This window comes from Delphinus delphis, chromosome 6, assembly GCF_949987515.2.
Source record: "Delphinus delphis chromosome 6, mDelDel1.2, whole genome shotgun sequence".
In the NCBI taxonomy this organism is placed as follows: domain Eukaryota; kingdom Metazoa; phylum Chordata; class Mammalia; order Artiodactyla; family Delphinidae; genus Delphinus; species Delphinus delphis.
The window spans coordinates 2,204,333-2,220,348 of NC_082688.1; the positions used below are offsets into that span (position 1 = coordinate 2,204,333).

At 61.3% G+C, this 16,016-nt stretch overlaps 1 protein-coding gene across 3 annotated transcripts in view; it reads left to right on the plus strand.

Moving 5' to 3' along the window:
• Positions 1 to 16,016, plus strand: part of ADAMTSL2 (ADAMTS like 2) — a 35,205-nt gene that overhangs the window by 13,279 nt on the left and 5,910 nt on the right. For all 3 annotated transcript variants that reach the window (XM_060013832.1, XM_060013831.1, XM_060013833.1), the window contains 4 exons: positions 2,512 to 2,860; positions 4,299 to 4,671; positions 9,500 to 9,597; positions 13,824 to 13,950. In XM_060013832.1, coding sequence (XP_059869815.1) covers positions 2,512 to 2,860; positions 4,299 to 4,671; positions 9,500 to 9,597; positions 13,824 to 13,950 — 947 coding nt within the window. The remainder of the gene's footprint in view (positions 1 to 2,511; positions 2,861 to 4,298; positions 4,672 to 9,499; positions 9,598 to 13,823; positions 13,951 to 16,016) is intronic.

A 16,016-nucleotide genomic window follows, 5' to 3' on the forward strand; every position in this document is an offset into this window, starting at 1 on the left:
GCTCGTTTGAGCTTGCAGGAATCCACTGTCACCCTCCTGGATCTGTCTTGCTTTTGTAGGGGCCAAACTGTTGAATGAAATGGGGGCTATGATGGGGTCAGCACCCCTGCATCCTTCAGGTCTTTGCGCGGCGCTAATCTCTGTGTTTTGCCCCCAGGATGCAATATGGTTTCTGATTTACTCCCCGCCCAGGTCAAGCAGCCAACAGGAGAGTTCTGCTGACTCCCAGTTATGCGTTTGGGGGCTGGGTGACCCTTAGATCCAGCGGATAGACTGTCAACCAGACCTGGGCCTTGTTTGGGCCATTACTTGTCATCCACGTGCTCTCACCGTAACGGGGACAGTAATGATGCTTTGGGTCCCTGGTTAACAATGACACCTTGAACCCTGGTCCCACAATGTCTACCCGTTTCTCCACTGAGCAGCTCACCAAGTAAATAGCTGTGGGCTCTTTGGTGGGAGAACCGGGGTAATCATGACCATATCAACCAGTTGGGGATCATTCTTCCCGGGGACCTGGCTATTCCATCCTCCAGCAGATTCTGGGTCTAAAACGTGGTCCAGGAAACCGGGCAGCGACTGTGACGTTTATGTGGCAGCTGTCGTCTGCTTTGCGGTCATCCACCCGCGATTTCTTCTGATCATACAGGTTGAGAAGAACCTTTGCTGGGCCCATGCGTTTGTCCCCTAGGAGTCCTTTGTTCTGCCAGCCGTGCCCAAAGGCGGCTCAAGCTCCCTGGCTACCGTGTCAACCTCATTGCTCGTTACAGTACCTGAGCCCCCTTGTCCGATTACCATGGACAGTTCAGCTCTGTACTGGCATCTCCTGCCACTGGCCCTGGCCTAGGAGGACACCCAACACCATCCCTCTAGGTGTCCCTCTGAGTGACGTGGGTGACCCTTCACCATCACGCTTCCTTTCACTGTGGCGGCCGGAACGTCCTCCAGGGGATCCTGCAGAAAATAGTCACCTGGCGGCTTTTCCAGCCTTTTCCTCCCTCTTCCGTCGTCTGCCGTGGTGGTGTCAGCACGGGTCCTCCCCTTAGTGTGTTGGCCTCACCTTCCCGGGGTGCTTGCGAGCGTGGTCCCTCCTCCATCCTGAGCCGGGGCTCCCACAGGAGAGACTCCCCCCATCAGGCTCGGCTTCTGCCATCTGCCGCGGCTGGTTCTGCAGGGTCGTTGCCGATGGCCCCGTCTCCCCCGAGCAGCCCCAGGGCTCCCCTGAGTAGGTGAAGAGGGCGCTTAACGTGAGCCATCAGCCAGGTGGCCCGGGGAGGAGGTGGGCAAGGCCCTCAGGGAGGCAGAGGTCTCCGTACGATCTTCAGGAGGGGGCCAGGTGCTGGTCTTAACGGCAAGGAATGGCCACTTTTTAGGCTCAAAGATTCAGGGGAGTCTGAGATTTCAAAATTTTTAAGCAGATTGACTCAGACCCCCACGCCCCAAGTCTCCTCCTGGTCGGGCTCTTGGCGAGGTGGAGAAGCCAACACGCCCCGGCTCTCTGACGTTCTTCCACCTTTTCTGGCCCTGCTGGAGGACACGTGAGTCTCTGTGTAACACCTAGGAGGTAACACTCTGGCTTGGCCTTAGGTTGGAGGTTTGGTGGTGATGTCACCCTAGCCTTTCACTGTCTATCTCCAAAGCGCCACATTCCGAAGACCTTTCTCCTTTCTCAAGGTACACCCCAAGCCCAGCCAACTCCCAACACTTGAGACATGGCGCCCAAAGCACGTTTTCTTCCTCTGATGTCTCATTCCAGCCTGACACCTGGGGGGATCTCAGGGGTCCATGCACCGCCAGGGAGGGCTCGCGTCACCGCTGCTGGCGGGGGATCCGGCTCCAAACTCCCATTTGAGAGCTGCTTCCTGGGGCTTCTGACACCGGCTGACTTAGGCGGCGTCCCTCGAAAGACCCGCGAGCACTCAGTCGGGGGAGCAGGACAGTCAGGGGGGAAAGCTGGGGGGCGACGCAGTCTCGACAGAAACCTCAGCCCATCCCCCAGTCAGCTCTGATGCTGGGAGGGTCCTCAGGGGCCTGGGCCCTGGTACTTGCGCTCGGCTGGCAGCGGGGGGCTCCGGGGGGAAGGTGGTGGGGACGGTGCACTCTTATAACTTGGGGTTTCTGGCATGTGGTGGTAGTAAAATGCAGGTTGGGTTTTAATTGGTTTTATTACCTTTAAAACATTATCTGCACCCCGCGCACCCTTCACTCCCTGTGCCTGGGGCGGACGGCTCCCTCTGCCCCTTCCCTGGCCGCCTTCGCCTGTCTTTGGACACGGACTACCCCTGGGGCCACGCATAGCCTTGGGTGGGAGTGGCAGCGTTCTTCGGTCAAGGGTGAGTCCCTGGGAAGGACTCGGCTGCAGGCCGCCGCAGGAAAGCCTTCTGCAGCTCAGGGACAAGAGTCTGTCCTCAAGGGGCTTGTGGGCCGCAGGCCGCAGCAGCCGCTCCAGGCTGGTGGGGAAGGGGCTGGGGTGAGGGAGGGCTTGGAATCCCACTTCTTCTCCTCCCCCAGGTGTGGAACCAGAACGGCAAAAGCCCTTCCATCACCTTCGAGTACACGCTGCTGCAGCCGCCGCACGCCCACCGCATCCAGCCCGTCTACTACAGCTTCTCAGAGCCCACCGCAGACAGCACGGAGAGCCAGGAGCTGGACGGGGCTGGGCTGGTGGGCTTCCTTCAGCACAACGGCTCCCTCTACGGCCAGGCCTCCTCGGAGCAGCTGGGCCTGGACAACCGACTGTTCGGCCACCGGGGCCCGGGGATCGAGCTGGGTCTGAGCAAAGGCCAGGAGACCAACGAGGTGTGCGCGCAGGCCAGCGGCAGGGCCTGCGAGGGGCCCCCCAGGGGCAAGGGCTTCCGAGGTAACCAGGACGAGGGGCGGGGTGGGGCGGGGCTTCCCAGGGAGAGGGGCCTCGGGTGAAGGGTCTTCAGAACCCGGCACCTGCAGAAGAGGGTGACGGAGGGGCCGGTTCCGTGCAGGCTGACCGGGCAGGCCCAGGGCCGGCCCTTAGCAGACATCCTCTGCACATACCTTCCTCCAGGTGGGTATGGTTATCCCCATTTGACAGGTGGGGAGACTGAGGCTTAGAGGGAGGGGTCTTGCCTGCGTCACACAGTCCACCACGGAGGAGCTGGGGGCAAATCCAGGATGGTCCGGCCCCATAGCCCGTGCTCTCACTCATTCAGTGGAGACAGACAGACAGACAGACAGACAGACAGCATAGCGCGCGAGGTGTGACCAGAACTCGGGGAGGGAATGACGCGCAGCTGAGGGGCACAGGGAGGACCTCGAGTTCTTGGAGAGGGTGACCCCTGACCTGAGGGCTCCAGAGCAAGTACGGGTTAGCCAGGGGAGGGCATAGGAGAGGGGCGGGGGTGAGGGGCCCAGCAAGGGCCAGCCTGGCGGGACAGGCTCCAGGGGAAGCCACAGGAGGTGCAGCTGAAGACGCAGCGGTGGGTCACAGTCCCTGACCCCCCGCTGCCAGCTTGGCTGTACTCCTGAGGGCCGTGGAGTGACACGTCGGGGCTGGGCTGGACCATCAGCCCTGCTGAGGGGTGGAGGTAGAGCAGACTTGAGGAGACTCCCCTCACTGACTTGGGGGCAAGTTTCCAAGACCCTGAGAGTCTTCAAGTAGGAAACACTTTAGAGGCGGTGTTCGTTCCCTGGGGCTCCTGCAGCAAACTCCCACCAACCGGGCGGCTTAAAACCTCAGAAACGTATTCTCTCCCCGTTCTGGAGGCCAGAAGTCTATGGAATAAAGTCAAGGTGTCGGCAGGGCTGTGCTCCCTCTGGAGGCTCCAGGGGAGGGTCCTTCCCGCCGCTTCCAGCTCCCGGCGGCGCAGGCGTCCCTTGGCTTGTGGCCGCATCGCTACAGACTCTGCTCTGTCTTCACACGGCTTCTCCTCTGCGTCCGTGTGTCTCTGCGTGTTCTCTTCTTAAAAGGACAGCAGGCGTTGCAGTTATAGGGTCCGTGACGATCTCACCTGGAGATCTGTATGTCTGTGAAGGTCTTATTTCCACATAAGCTCACATTCTGAGGTTCGGGGCAGATGTGGATTTTGGGGAAACCCTATCCAACCCACGGCAGGGGTCAAGCAGGCTCCCCAACAGGAGGTTGTCCAGGCCGGCTTGCGAGCCTCCGCCGGGCGATCTGTGTCCGCTCATCGGGCAGAAACCTGCCTCTGGACGCTTCCCGGTTCAGGTCTTTGCTGCAGCCCCCCTGCTCCGCCCCTGCCCAGGGCAGCCCTTGCCCCGCCACGAGGGGGCACCGGAGGTTGAGCCACCCATCTCCCCTGTAGACGGCAACGCCACCGGGACGGCTCATGCGGGACACCAGGATGACCAAGAGACCGGCGCCCATTTTACCTCCCAGGAGCTCCTCTCGGCCAACGCCATCTCCGACCAGCTCCTGGACACGGACTCCGACTCCAGGGAGGTCCCCCTCAATGAGACCAGCAACAGCATCTTTGCACAGGGCGCCCCGATGGGCTCCCCGGCCGACAGCCTCTACGTCGAGTACGAGGAGAACGAGGGAGCCGGTGCTTACCTGCTCAACGGGTCCTACCTGGAGCTGAGCACTGACAGAGTGGCCAACACCTCCTCCGAGGCCCCGTTCCCCAATGCCAGTGCCAGCCTCCCTGCCCTGGCTGGGAACAGGACGCAGAAAGCCAGGTAGGAGGCAGCTCCCCAGTCCTCTCTGGGGGCTGCCGGGTGAGGGCCGGGACGGAGGTAGGTGGGAGAGAGCCGCCCCCGCCCAGGGCCCCCCCCGCCTCACCCCGCAGATCTGAGCAGGGGGTCAGAGGCCTGGGTTTTAGCATCTTTTCCACAAGTTAGGTCCACGGGCTAAAGCTGGTGCCGAGTGCCCACGTGTGATGTGATCCCAGGAACTGGGGGGCAGAGGGGGAGGAGGTGAACGGTTCTGAGCACTTGGGGCTAAGTGTTCCGTGTGCACAGAGACATGTTCTCATCACAAACAGCCTTAGCTTCAGGGAGGGGTATTGGGCTCAGAGAGGAGGTAAGTGACGTCCTTAGGGCTCAGAGACTGGAGGCTTGGGGTCCTTGGGTTCTCGGTCTGGACACTCACTGCACACGTGGTCGCTGTGCGTAAGGTGGGACAGCTCTCGCGGGAGACCATAATGTTCCCCGAAGGTGGGGTGGCTCGGGACAACCTTCCCCGCTGGCCAGGGAGGAGACTGGGGGACGGTTCAGTGGGGTCCCCAGCCAGGGACCAGGCCCCAAGTCAGGCACTAGGAACAAGGCCTTCTTCTGTGGGGCTGGAGCTGCCCTGGGACGGGCCGTGGGAGAGAGTCCAGAGCGAAGGACACGCTGGGGAGGCCTGGACAGTCACACTTGGGGACACCTGAGTCGTGGCTGGCCCTGGAGGAGTCTGAGGCCAGGAGCCTCCCCGGGTTGGGGTCAGCTGGGATCAGGGTGGCTCCAGGCCTCCACTATCCCTACTAGAGGACAATTCCCTGGGCTGATGATGACTCCCCTGTTCTCCAGGCTAACAGGGCAGCGAGGCTGGTTTAAACAGACCGAGCCAGGCTCAGCACCCCTGGTGGCGAGCGGGGACTGGAGGCAGGAACAAGCCCACTGTTTTTTTTTTTTAATTAATTAATTAATTAATTTAAAAATTTTTGGCTGTGTTGGGTCTTCGTTGCTGCACACGGACTTTCTCTAGCTGCGGCGAGCGGGGGCTACTCTTCGTTGCGGTGGCTTCTCTTGTTGCGGAGCATGGGCTCTAGGCGCGCGGGCTTCAGTAGTTGTGGCACATGGGCTCAGTAGTTGTGGCTCGCGGACTCTAGAGCACAGGCTCGGTCTTAGTTCCCCTGTGGCATGTGGGGTCTTCCTGGACCAGGGATCGAACCCGTGTCCCCTGAACTGGCAGGCGGATTCTTAACCACCGCGTCACCAGGGAAGTCCAAGTGCACTGGGTTTTAGTTTATCTTGTTTTCTGAGGACCCACCCAAACCCCTTGGCTTTAGACACCAAGCCAGTGGAACCCTAGCCAGGGCTGAAGATGCAGAGGCGGGCGTCCTTGGGGAATTGAGTTTGATGGAAGATTTGGGGTTCACTCTTGAGGTGAGGCGAGTGGAGACGACTCTCTCACCCTTCCCCGGGGATGAGAGCAGGGAAGCTGGGCCCCTGAGCCCACAGGAGGTGCCCCCCTCTTTTCTCAAGCTGTTTTCCGAGGCCCCATGAGATACCCAGGGCACATCCGGGGCAATCCTGAGGCTCTGGGTGGAATTCTTTGCAAATGTGGCCAGAGTGGGAGGTCTGGAGCCTTCTGCGGCTGCCCTTCTTCCCATAGGGTCCATCTAGGCCATCTGCTTGCCTGGCCCGGCTTCAGAATGCAGGGAGTGGGCCTTGGGGGGGTGTGGCATCCAGCGGCCGGAAGGGCGAGACAGGCTCTGAGTCTGAGGGGGGGGGTCAGAATCAGCCGGTACTTGCTGTTGTGATCCGGGGCCAGTTACTCAGGGCTCTTCTCACCCCCAGGGCTGGCCAGAGGATTGAGTTCCATCTGGTACTGAAGCGCTGAAGGCACCTAGTGAGGACCCAGCAAACGGGAAAGATCGTGAACACACTGAGCCTCGGGGTGGGGGAGGGGCCCTTCTGGGACCACGACCCCGTGCGAGGAAGGCCGCCCATCTCACGGTCAGGGTCCCTCCGTGAACGGGCTTACCGGGGGGCACACAGGCTGCTGTTTAATTTGGCTTCAGGCCTGGAAAGTGCCAGTGGGTCTCCATCCCAACCCTCTCCCCTCCCCGCCCCGTCCCCATGGGACCTGGACCCATCGGTGACCCTCTCTGGTCCTCAGTTCCCCATCCCTGAGCGAGGGGCTTGTCAGACAATGCTTCAGGGCCCGCCGGTCGGGCACTCAAGGATTCTTAAGCCAGGTCATGGCACAAGATTTTGGGTCCTTAGGTCACATTATAAAGAATGTCTCCTGCCCCATCCCAGTTGACTCCCACCCCACCCCTGGGCCCTAAGGGGAATGATTGGGTTTCCAGTGCCATGTGGGATGCAGGAACCAGTACAGTGATGGTCATTACTCAGAAAGTCCTGACGTGGGGAGATGGGCGGCTCCCCCACCAGCTGCTTCAAAGTACACCGCGGACCAGAGGCCAAAGATGGTCTTTGGAGATAAAGGGCTGAGGGAGGTGGCGGGGTGGAGGGGGGTGGGGGAACCGCCAGGACAAAATAGCCCTGTCGCAGTGAGTTGTCCAAACACAGGAAGTCGCGTCTGCTCAGAGAGGGCGAAATCAAAGGGGCAGCCCAGAAAGGAAAGGTTATTTTCACCTTCTCAGAACAGCCCCGAACGATCAAGGGACGCCCCGACACCAGACGCTGGCGTTGGGAACAAGCGTCCGAGACACAGAGACACAGGGTCCCCGTCTCAGCCTGGATCGGGGGTGGCGGGGGTGGCGGGGAAGCAAAGCACCTTATGAGCCTTTTATAAACACGCGTGGCGGTCCTGGGGAAAGGGTCCAGACGCGGGATCCGAGGCATCGCAGGGCTGAGGTGGTCCGAGCCTTTCGGATCAGAGGGTACTACCTTCCTTCCAGATGGAGGCGGGTGGAGGGTTGGTGGTTTCAGCGATTTCCTGGGTGTGTTTCTCCCCAGGGCCCCACTTCCGAGAACAGAGTCTTTCAGGCGTTGCACTGTTGTGCAAATACACGTTTCGAGAGGCGGGACAGGCGCCCATGCGGTGCTCCCACGAGCAGTGCCATGTGGGCAGCCCCCCCAAAAAATACCTTTGGTGCTTAAAACCCGAAGGGTTATTTTGAACCGCTTGCTGTCTCTCCAGAATGAGTCACGCTGCCTGCTGGCCCAGGAGGGTGTAATTAGATAAAGATGGCTTCTCCATGGGTGGGGTGGCCGGGCAGGGGCTGGATCTTTTCATCCCCTTTTGTTCTTGGGGAGAATTTAAAGCTGTGGAAAGGAGGGTGGGGGACCCAATCAGCACATTTCAGAATCAGGCTCTTCCTCCCCGGGGAGGTTCCACGGGTCCCGTGTTCTGAGATGCTTGGGTCTTGGGTGGGTGGAGCGCCCCATCTTAAAGTTCCCGCTCACTTTTAAGGAGGAAAGAGGGAGGACCTTCCCCTTCCCCCGTATGTGTGGAAAGGCTGGGGCAGGCTCCCGGTGGGGACGCCACCAGGTGAGGGGTCCCGGCCGCCCGCCTGTGGCCGGCTGCCCTCGGCTTTCCCCTCCCTCTCCTCCCTCTCCCTCCTTCCTTGGTTAACGGAGCCCCATCAGTAAATTCGTTACTTGAGGTCCGTGGGTAGACCATTTCCTGGTTCTCAGAGCACGATGTGTCTTCAGGGCAACATTTATGCAAAAGTAAAGTGTAAGAGCCGTTCTCATCCACTTGTGAAATTCCAGAAGTTGGAAGACAAACGGTAAACTCCCAGTTGAATCCAAACCAATGTCTCTATCACAGAATTGACTGGAAGGCCTTTTAGAATGGATGCCCTGCAACCAACCCTCATCTAAGCCTGACCTCCGGGGTGACAGAAAGCCCCAGGGAAAGGACCTGCGAGCGTGCTCTGTGAGAGGGTCTGAGCTTAGGGCGGTCTTCAGTCGGCCCCTCTGGGCAGGAAGGGAAGTGGAGCCGGGCGGTGGGGTCTCAGGGACGTGCCGTCCCCCGGGCCATGGGACCGCGTCCCCTTTGCCGGCTCTGGGGGTGGCAGGGCTCCACGGGCCGCGTTCAGACTCAGCCGTCTGCATCTCAGAGCAGATGCCCGGGCTCTGGGAGCTGCCGCCACCTCCCTCTGCCCCTGCCGAGTCCAAAACGAGCCTGCACGTTGGATACGGAGGTTGGGCCCCAGCACACCGACTGGTTCAAAGAAGCAAACAGTCCTAACAATAGTTGGCTGGGCCGTCTGAGTTCCGGCCAAGAATCCTAGCCCGTCGCTGGCGGGGACCCAGCCCGGCGTTCCCTGGCACAGCAGCCCTTGCAGACCTGGGCAGAGGCGTCTGGAGGGGACGCGGCCACTCCCCCGTCTGCAGCTGAGCTTTTCTATTTTGATCGTCGGAGGCCCAATGGCTAGTGTGCCCCATTCAGTCAGAATCCCAGCTGAGGGAGGCCGTGGGAGAGAATTCTTGCACCTTCGCAGCACACCAGGTGCTTCTCCGGTCCCTTCCCGGGGACAGGGCAGGAGGAATCTGCACGACCCTGCTAGAAGGTGAGAGCGAGCAGGCTGTGTGTGTGGAAGGAGCAACTGCGATGTTGGGGAGCCCCAGATTCTTCACCCCCCAGCCCCCGAAGGTGCTCTGACGGCTGCAGGCCAGTGAGCTCAGACAGTCATTAAGATGGAAAATGCCAACGTCCGTTCCTTCCTACAACCCGCCGCCCCGTGGGCGCCGCTTCCCTTGTCTCTGTTCTAGACGGTGGGCACTGGGACCCCGACAGGTGGCGATTCTGCCTGGAGCTCAGGACAGGTCCACGAACAGATCCTCCCGTGAAACTCACCCCCTTCTCTGCTTCACCTGCTTTCAGGACCAGGCCCAAGACGCGCAAGCACGGCGTGAGTCCCGCGGACATGTACCGGTGGAAGCTCTCGTCCCACGAGCCCTGCAGCTCCACCTGCACCACAGGTACCCGTGACGGGTGCCGAAGGGCGGCACCTGCTGAGCCCACCTCGCCGGTGGGTGCGAGTCCGGGCTTCGGGGCCCATGCACCTGCTTGTAGCCCCCAGTTGCCCACAGGGAGCTTATCTAGCAGTTTCCTGACCCACGAGGCAGTGCGATGAGGTGGGAGTTTGGATGTCCTTGTGCTTACGATGTGCTGGACCATGGTAAGGCCCAGCCGCTGGGGGGTTATGCAGCCCCCCAAAGGCTCCCTCGTCATTCTTCATATCACACCTTGTTAGAACAAACATCCTGGTTAAAAAGTAAGAAATCTCAGGTGGTCAGGATTTTACTTTTGCTTACAGCAAATGTAGGAGGGGGAAAGAGACCCACGTGGTCTGTGGCAGAGGGAACTGTTGGGATTCTAGGACCTCGTCCAGGGAGGAAGCAGGAGGGGAACAGAGACCCCCGGGGTTGCCTGGGCAGATAGACACGTGGAGTTAGTAAGTGTCTGAACCTATGTCTGCTCACGTGGCTGGGTGCCACCACAGCAAGCTTCTGGCTTACAGCCCAGGGCCTGGGGCTCCATCTGCCGCCAGCTCTGGTCCCCTCCCCCCGGGGACTGCTGCAAGGTCAGATGCCAGACCCAGGTCCGGGACCTGTGGCAAATGTAGGGAGACCCCGGGTGCCGCCTTATGTATACCTGCGACTTCGTGTGTGGGTTTGGGCAAGACGAGTTACTGCCACTCAAAATGTATGATCCCCCGACCCTGCCCTTGCACTCCCACCCCAGCTGGCCAGAGCTCTGGCTGTCCCCTGCGTGCTCTGGCCAGTGTGGAAGAATTAGCAAGCCACCGACGGGAGCCCGGGCAACCGGTGGTCTGGGCGTGGTCACACCTCCTGCAGCCCTGGTTGGCATCTCAGGAGGAGGGCCCGAGGGAGGACCTGGGGAGGGGGCCCCGCAGGGCTCTGAAAGGACCACAGGCTCTCCGTCTTGGGCTGGAATCTGGGGCCCCCTCCTTTTACATGCCCCTCCTCCCCCAGCAGGGCATGGGACAGGCTGAGTTTGGCCCCCTGATATTCTGGAGGGCGCGAGGTGGGCTTTGTGGGGTATGTGGTGAACGCTTGGGATGCGCTATTTGGTCCACCACACCCCATGCCCTTGGCAAATTGCTTAATCTCTCCACGACTCAACTTTCTACCTGTAAAACGGGATGTCCGCCTTTCCAAGCGTGGTTACAGGGCTAGACACGAAATGAGAAGTAAGTTGTCGTGGCCAAAGCTGACCTAGCGGGCGCCACGGCCAGCACTGCTGCTGCTGGTCTCGGGAGAGGACAGGGCTGAGTGCTGGGATGGGTGCGGGAGGAGCCGGCCTTGAGAGCCTGCTCCCCAAGGGCAGGGTCCTCTTCTGAATCGGGAGCCCCGATGTCATCCCCACGCACGCCGGGATTGTCACAGACCACGTGACTGGGAGCGTCTCCTGTTCCTCCCGGACACATCGCTGCCCGGGGAGGTGACGTCGCTTGAGATCCCTCCAGGACGAAGCAGCCTCTGTGGCGAGGGGCCTGAGCCTGGCCCTGGGTGAAAGATGGTCCCCAGGGAGGTCACAGCACCATCTCTCCATGCCCACAGAGTGGCCAGGCAGGGTATGGGCAGACCTGCCCTGGGTGGCCCGAGGCGCAAAGTAGGACGAAAGAAGAAAGGAAGTGAGAAAGACAGATTTGGGCTCTGCTGAAAGGAAGCACTCTCCTTTAGACGAGCCTGTCCGGGACTGACATGAAAGGCCCCGACGCGGAGTGGGCTCCCCATCACTGCAGAGGCACCAAGCTGGGCATGGGTGGCGCTCAGCAGAAGTGGTGGAGTCGGGTCCCTGCTGAACGGGACCTCCGTGGCCGGCTCTCCTCCAAATCCCACCGTACCGGGCGCCGAGGCCGGGCCGGCGCTGGGGGCAGGGGTGGTTTCCAGCAGCTCTCCTGTGTCTGTGAACTTCAGCATGGCAGCAGGCAATCTTTCCTTTCCTTCGAGACGCTCCTGGGAGCGGTAGAAATGTAGGTGAATCGGTTTGGACTCTTAGCTGGAGCCTCAAGTGATGATTTCCAGCTGTTCTTGGCACCTCCTGGGCGCAGGCTGAGGGGAGTGGAGCGGGCGGGCCCCGCGCTCACGCACCTCAGGCAGAGCAGGCCCACCCAGCCGGGTGCCGGGCTTCTCTGCGCCTTTCATTGAGAGGAAGGGCTCGGTCTGAAAGGGCTCAGTAAGAAGGTTTGAACAGCACCACGTTCAAGACTGATGTAAGGAGGTGGGTGTCCGGACGACTGGCGCTCTGACTGCCCCGCGTCCCTGGGGGGCTCCTCTGAGCAGCACGCTGCGGCCCAGAGAGTCTGACAGCGCTCACGTCACCCCCACCCCACCAGCGAGAGACTGGGCTGGGACCAGCATTCCCGTCTCTCTTGATCAGGACCTGCTGTGTTTCCACTCGATGACGAGGAGGGAATGAATAATCAGGCACTTGCCGAGGGTCTGCAAGTCCCTAAACTTGGACCTCCCTGGGCCCCAGAGCTGGTGTCTCTGAGGCCTGGAACACTCTGAACAGACCTGGCCAGGAAGCCAGTCTCCCCCTCAGCGACGGCGAAAGACGACACAGCCCAGCGCTGGCGGAGAGGCACCAGTGATTGCAACCTGGCTCGGCCCTTACGGAAAAAAAGAAAAAATCCCCACGTGGGCTGCTTCCCAGGCTGTTTCGTTCCGTCCAGGGCTGGGGCTTGGAGAGGCAGGAGCCGCCGGCTTTCAGACACGCGCCGCTGGGAAGGGAGCGCAAGGTGGCTGGGGCCCTTGGTTTACGGGGAAATCAATTTCCCTCTGGGGGAAGGGTGACCCCAGTGAGGAGGGTTCCGTTCCCTCCATCATTCAGGAAGGCTGGGTCCCTCTCTCTCTCTCTCTCTCTCTCTCTCTCTCTCACACACACACACACACACACACACACACACTCACACACAGACACACACACACCAGTAATAACAACCACCACAAACCCTAACCTCACCTGGGGACTTCACTAATGTTAACCCCATGTTAACACTCTCCCTGAGTCATCCTGGCTCTTTGGCAGGGACCCACCCACTGTGTAGTGACTTTGGCCCGTGTGCCAGCTCGGTACCGAGCACGGGGTGCAGGGGAGGAAGACCAGAGAAGCAGAAGGTGGAGCTGGGGGTCAAGGAATTAATAATTTTAGTTGAGGGCTGGCCCTTTACATACTGTCCCCCGATGGGATTGATAGAGTACCAGGTATTTAATCACAATAATGATTAAAGAAAGTTTAAGAGGGAGTTTGATAAGGACTAGGGCGTGCCATGGAAGGGCAGGGAGGATCTGAAGATCTAATATAACATCTGAGGAGTCTGCAAAGGGCTGGAATGGTTAGATTATCCATCCATCCACCCATCCATCCACCCACCCATCCATCCATCCATCCATCCATCCACCCACCCATCCACCCATCCATCCATCCACCCACCCATCTACCCACCATCCACCCATCCACCCATCCATCCATCCATCCATCCATCCACCCATCCACCCACCCACCCATCCACCCACCCATCCATCCATCCATCCACCCATCCACCCACCCACCCATCCACCCACCCATCCATCCATCCATCCATCCATCCATCCACCCACCCACCCATCCATCCACCCACCCATCTACCCACCCATCCATCCACCCATCCACCCACCCACCCATCCACCCACCCACCCATCCATCCACCCACCCATCTACCCACCCATCCATCCACCCATACACCCACCCACCCATCCACCCACCCATCCATCCATCCATCCGTCCGTCCGTCCATCCATCCATCCATCCATGGATGGGTAGTTGTTGAATGAATGAAAATGAGCGACACTTGGCTGGCTTTGCCTCTGGGCCTCTGTAAGGGCCAGTCTGAGTTTATTTAAAACCCAGGGTTTGTGACACATAAACTGGGCGCCCAGCCTGGGCTGGATGGGGTAAGGGTGCAAAAAGAAGAGGTCAGGCCACGGGACATGGACGGGGAGAGAGTTCAGATCCACAAAGCCATCCTCGCTGGGCTCCACCTGCAGACCTGTCAGCTGGTAACTGTCACTATCCCCGATTTAAACCGGGAAGTGCTGAGTGGTCGGGTGACTTGCCCATGGTCACATGGCCTGTCTGCCGGTCACCAAGGTGCTCACAGTTGGCTCACCTGGCCCCTCCCTTGTCCTGAACCCAGGGGTCATGTCGACGTATGCCATGTGCGTCCGCTATGATGGCATCGAGGTGGACGACAGCTACTGCGACGCCCTGACCCGGCCCGAGCCTGTCCAGGAGTTCTGTGCAGGGAGGGAGTGCCAGCCCAGGTACCTGCCACCCAGGCCCCGAGCAGGGTGTGTGTGTGGGGCGGGAGGCGGGGGCCTGGGGCTCTGCTTTGCCCCTGCCTGCGGGACGGGCGGGAGTCTGCACCTTGCTCCGTCACCCAGGCGGGCCGCAGGCCTGCGAGGGGGGCTGCACTGGCCTACTGTCGGTCCCTGCGTCATTTCCCACGTTTTGCGGTAAAATCTGTCACTGTGCCTTGCACACAGGGGCGCTCAATCAGTGACTCCCACCGCAGGCTGAGAACCATTCTGAATGTGACTCTTTGCTCCTGCCGCCCCCAGGGCTACTCGGTGCATCTAGAATTTTGAGAAGCCCAAAGGGATTATTCCTGAAATTCCAGGCTGATGGGTGTCCAGGCTGTGGGGGAGGCCCCATCTTCCTAGCCCCCCAGGCCTCCTGTCCTGCCTCACAGATGGTCTGAGGCTGAGCCCCAAGCATGTCCTCTTTCTGGTCATGATCATGGTGGTCCCAAGATGAGCTCAAGGGTGCCCAGCCTTGGAGGCCAAGTGTATCCCGCTCTCTGACGCAGATTCACACCCTCTTTTCTTCTGGCCTCTGCATCCCGGGGCCTCTGCTCCATCCCGGGGCCTCTGCTGCATCCTGGGGCCTCTGCTCCATCCCGGGGCCTCTGCTGCATCCCGGGGCCTCTGCTGCATCCCGGGGCCTCTGCTCCATCCCGGGGCCTCTGCTGCATCCCGGGGCCTCTGCTCCATCCCGGGGCCTCTGCTGCATCCCGGGGCCTCTGCTCCATCCCGGGGCCTCTGCTGCATCCCGGGGCCTCTGCTCCATCCCGGGGCCTCTGCTCCATCCCGGGGCCTCTGCTCCATCCCGGGGCCTCTGCTCCATCCCGGGGCCTCTGCTGTATCCCGGGGCCTCTGCTCCATCCCGGGGCCTCTGCTCCATCCCGGGGCCTCTGCTGCATCCCGGGGCCTCTGCTCCATCCCGGGGCCTCTGCTGCATCCCGGGGCCTCTGCTCCATCCCGGGGCCTCTGCTGCATCCCAGGGTCCCTGCTCCATCCCGGGGCCTCTGCTGCATCCCGGGGCCTCTGCTGTATCCCGGGGCCTCTGCTCCATCCCGGGGCCTCTGCTGCATCCCGGGGCCTCTGCTCCATCCCGGGGCCTCTGCTCCATCCCGGGGCCTCTGCTGCATCCCGGGGCCTCTGCTGCATCCCGGGGCCTCTGCTCCATCCCGGGGCCTCTGCTGCATCCCGGGGCCTCTGCTCCATCCCGGGGCCTCTGCTCCATCCCGGGGCCTCTGCTGCATCCCGGGGCCTCTGCTCCATCCCGGGGCCTCTGCTCCATCCCGGGGCCTCTGCTGCATCCCGGGGCCTCTGCTCCATCCCGGGGCCTCTGCTGCATCCCGGGGCCTCTGCTGTATCCCGGGGCCTCTGCTCCATCCCGGGGCTTCTGCTCCATCCCGGGGCCTCTGCTGCATCCCGGGGCCTCTGCTGCATCCCGGGGCCTCTGCTGCATCCCGGGGCCTCTGCTGCATCCCGGGGCCTCTGCTCCATCCCGGGGCCTCTGCTCCATCCCGGGGCCTCTGCTGCATCCCGGGGCCTCTGCTCCATCCCGGGGCCTCTGCTGCATCCCGGGGCCTCTGCTGCATCCCGGGGCCTCTGCTCCATCCCGGGGCCTCTGCTGCATCCCGGGGCCTCTGCTCCATCCTGGGGCCTCTGCTCCATCCTGGGGCCTCTACTCCCTGTGCGTTTGCTCCTTTGTGAGAAGCTGAGTGTGCAGCCATGGGGGGGGGGGTCTGCTCTTCCCCTCAGAGAGAGCCCCATGGTGGGGCTCGGGGCTCCAGGACACTGAGGCAGGATCCCCAGTTGGAGGAAGAAGGGCGGCAGTGGCAGGAGGGGAAGGTACTCTGGGAGGAGGGAGCAGCGTCAGCAAAGCAACAAGGCCGGGACTTTGTTTCCCTGAAGTGGCTGGAGGTGGTCTGGAGTTGAGAGCAGGTGGAGCCTACAAGGGCTCCTGGGCAAGCCGGCCACGTGCAGGCTCGGGTGCCCACTCACCACCCTACCCAGGCGTTTCCTACAGCGGGGGAGGCGGG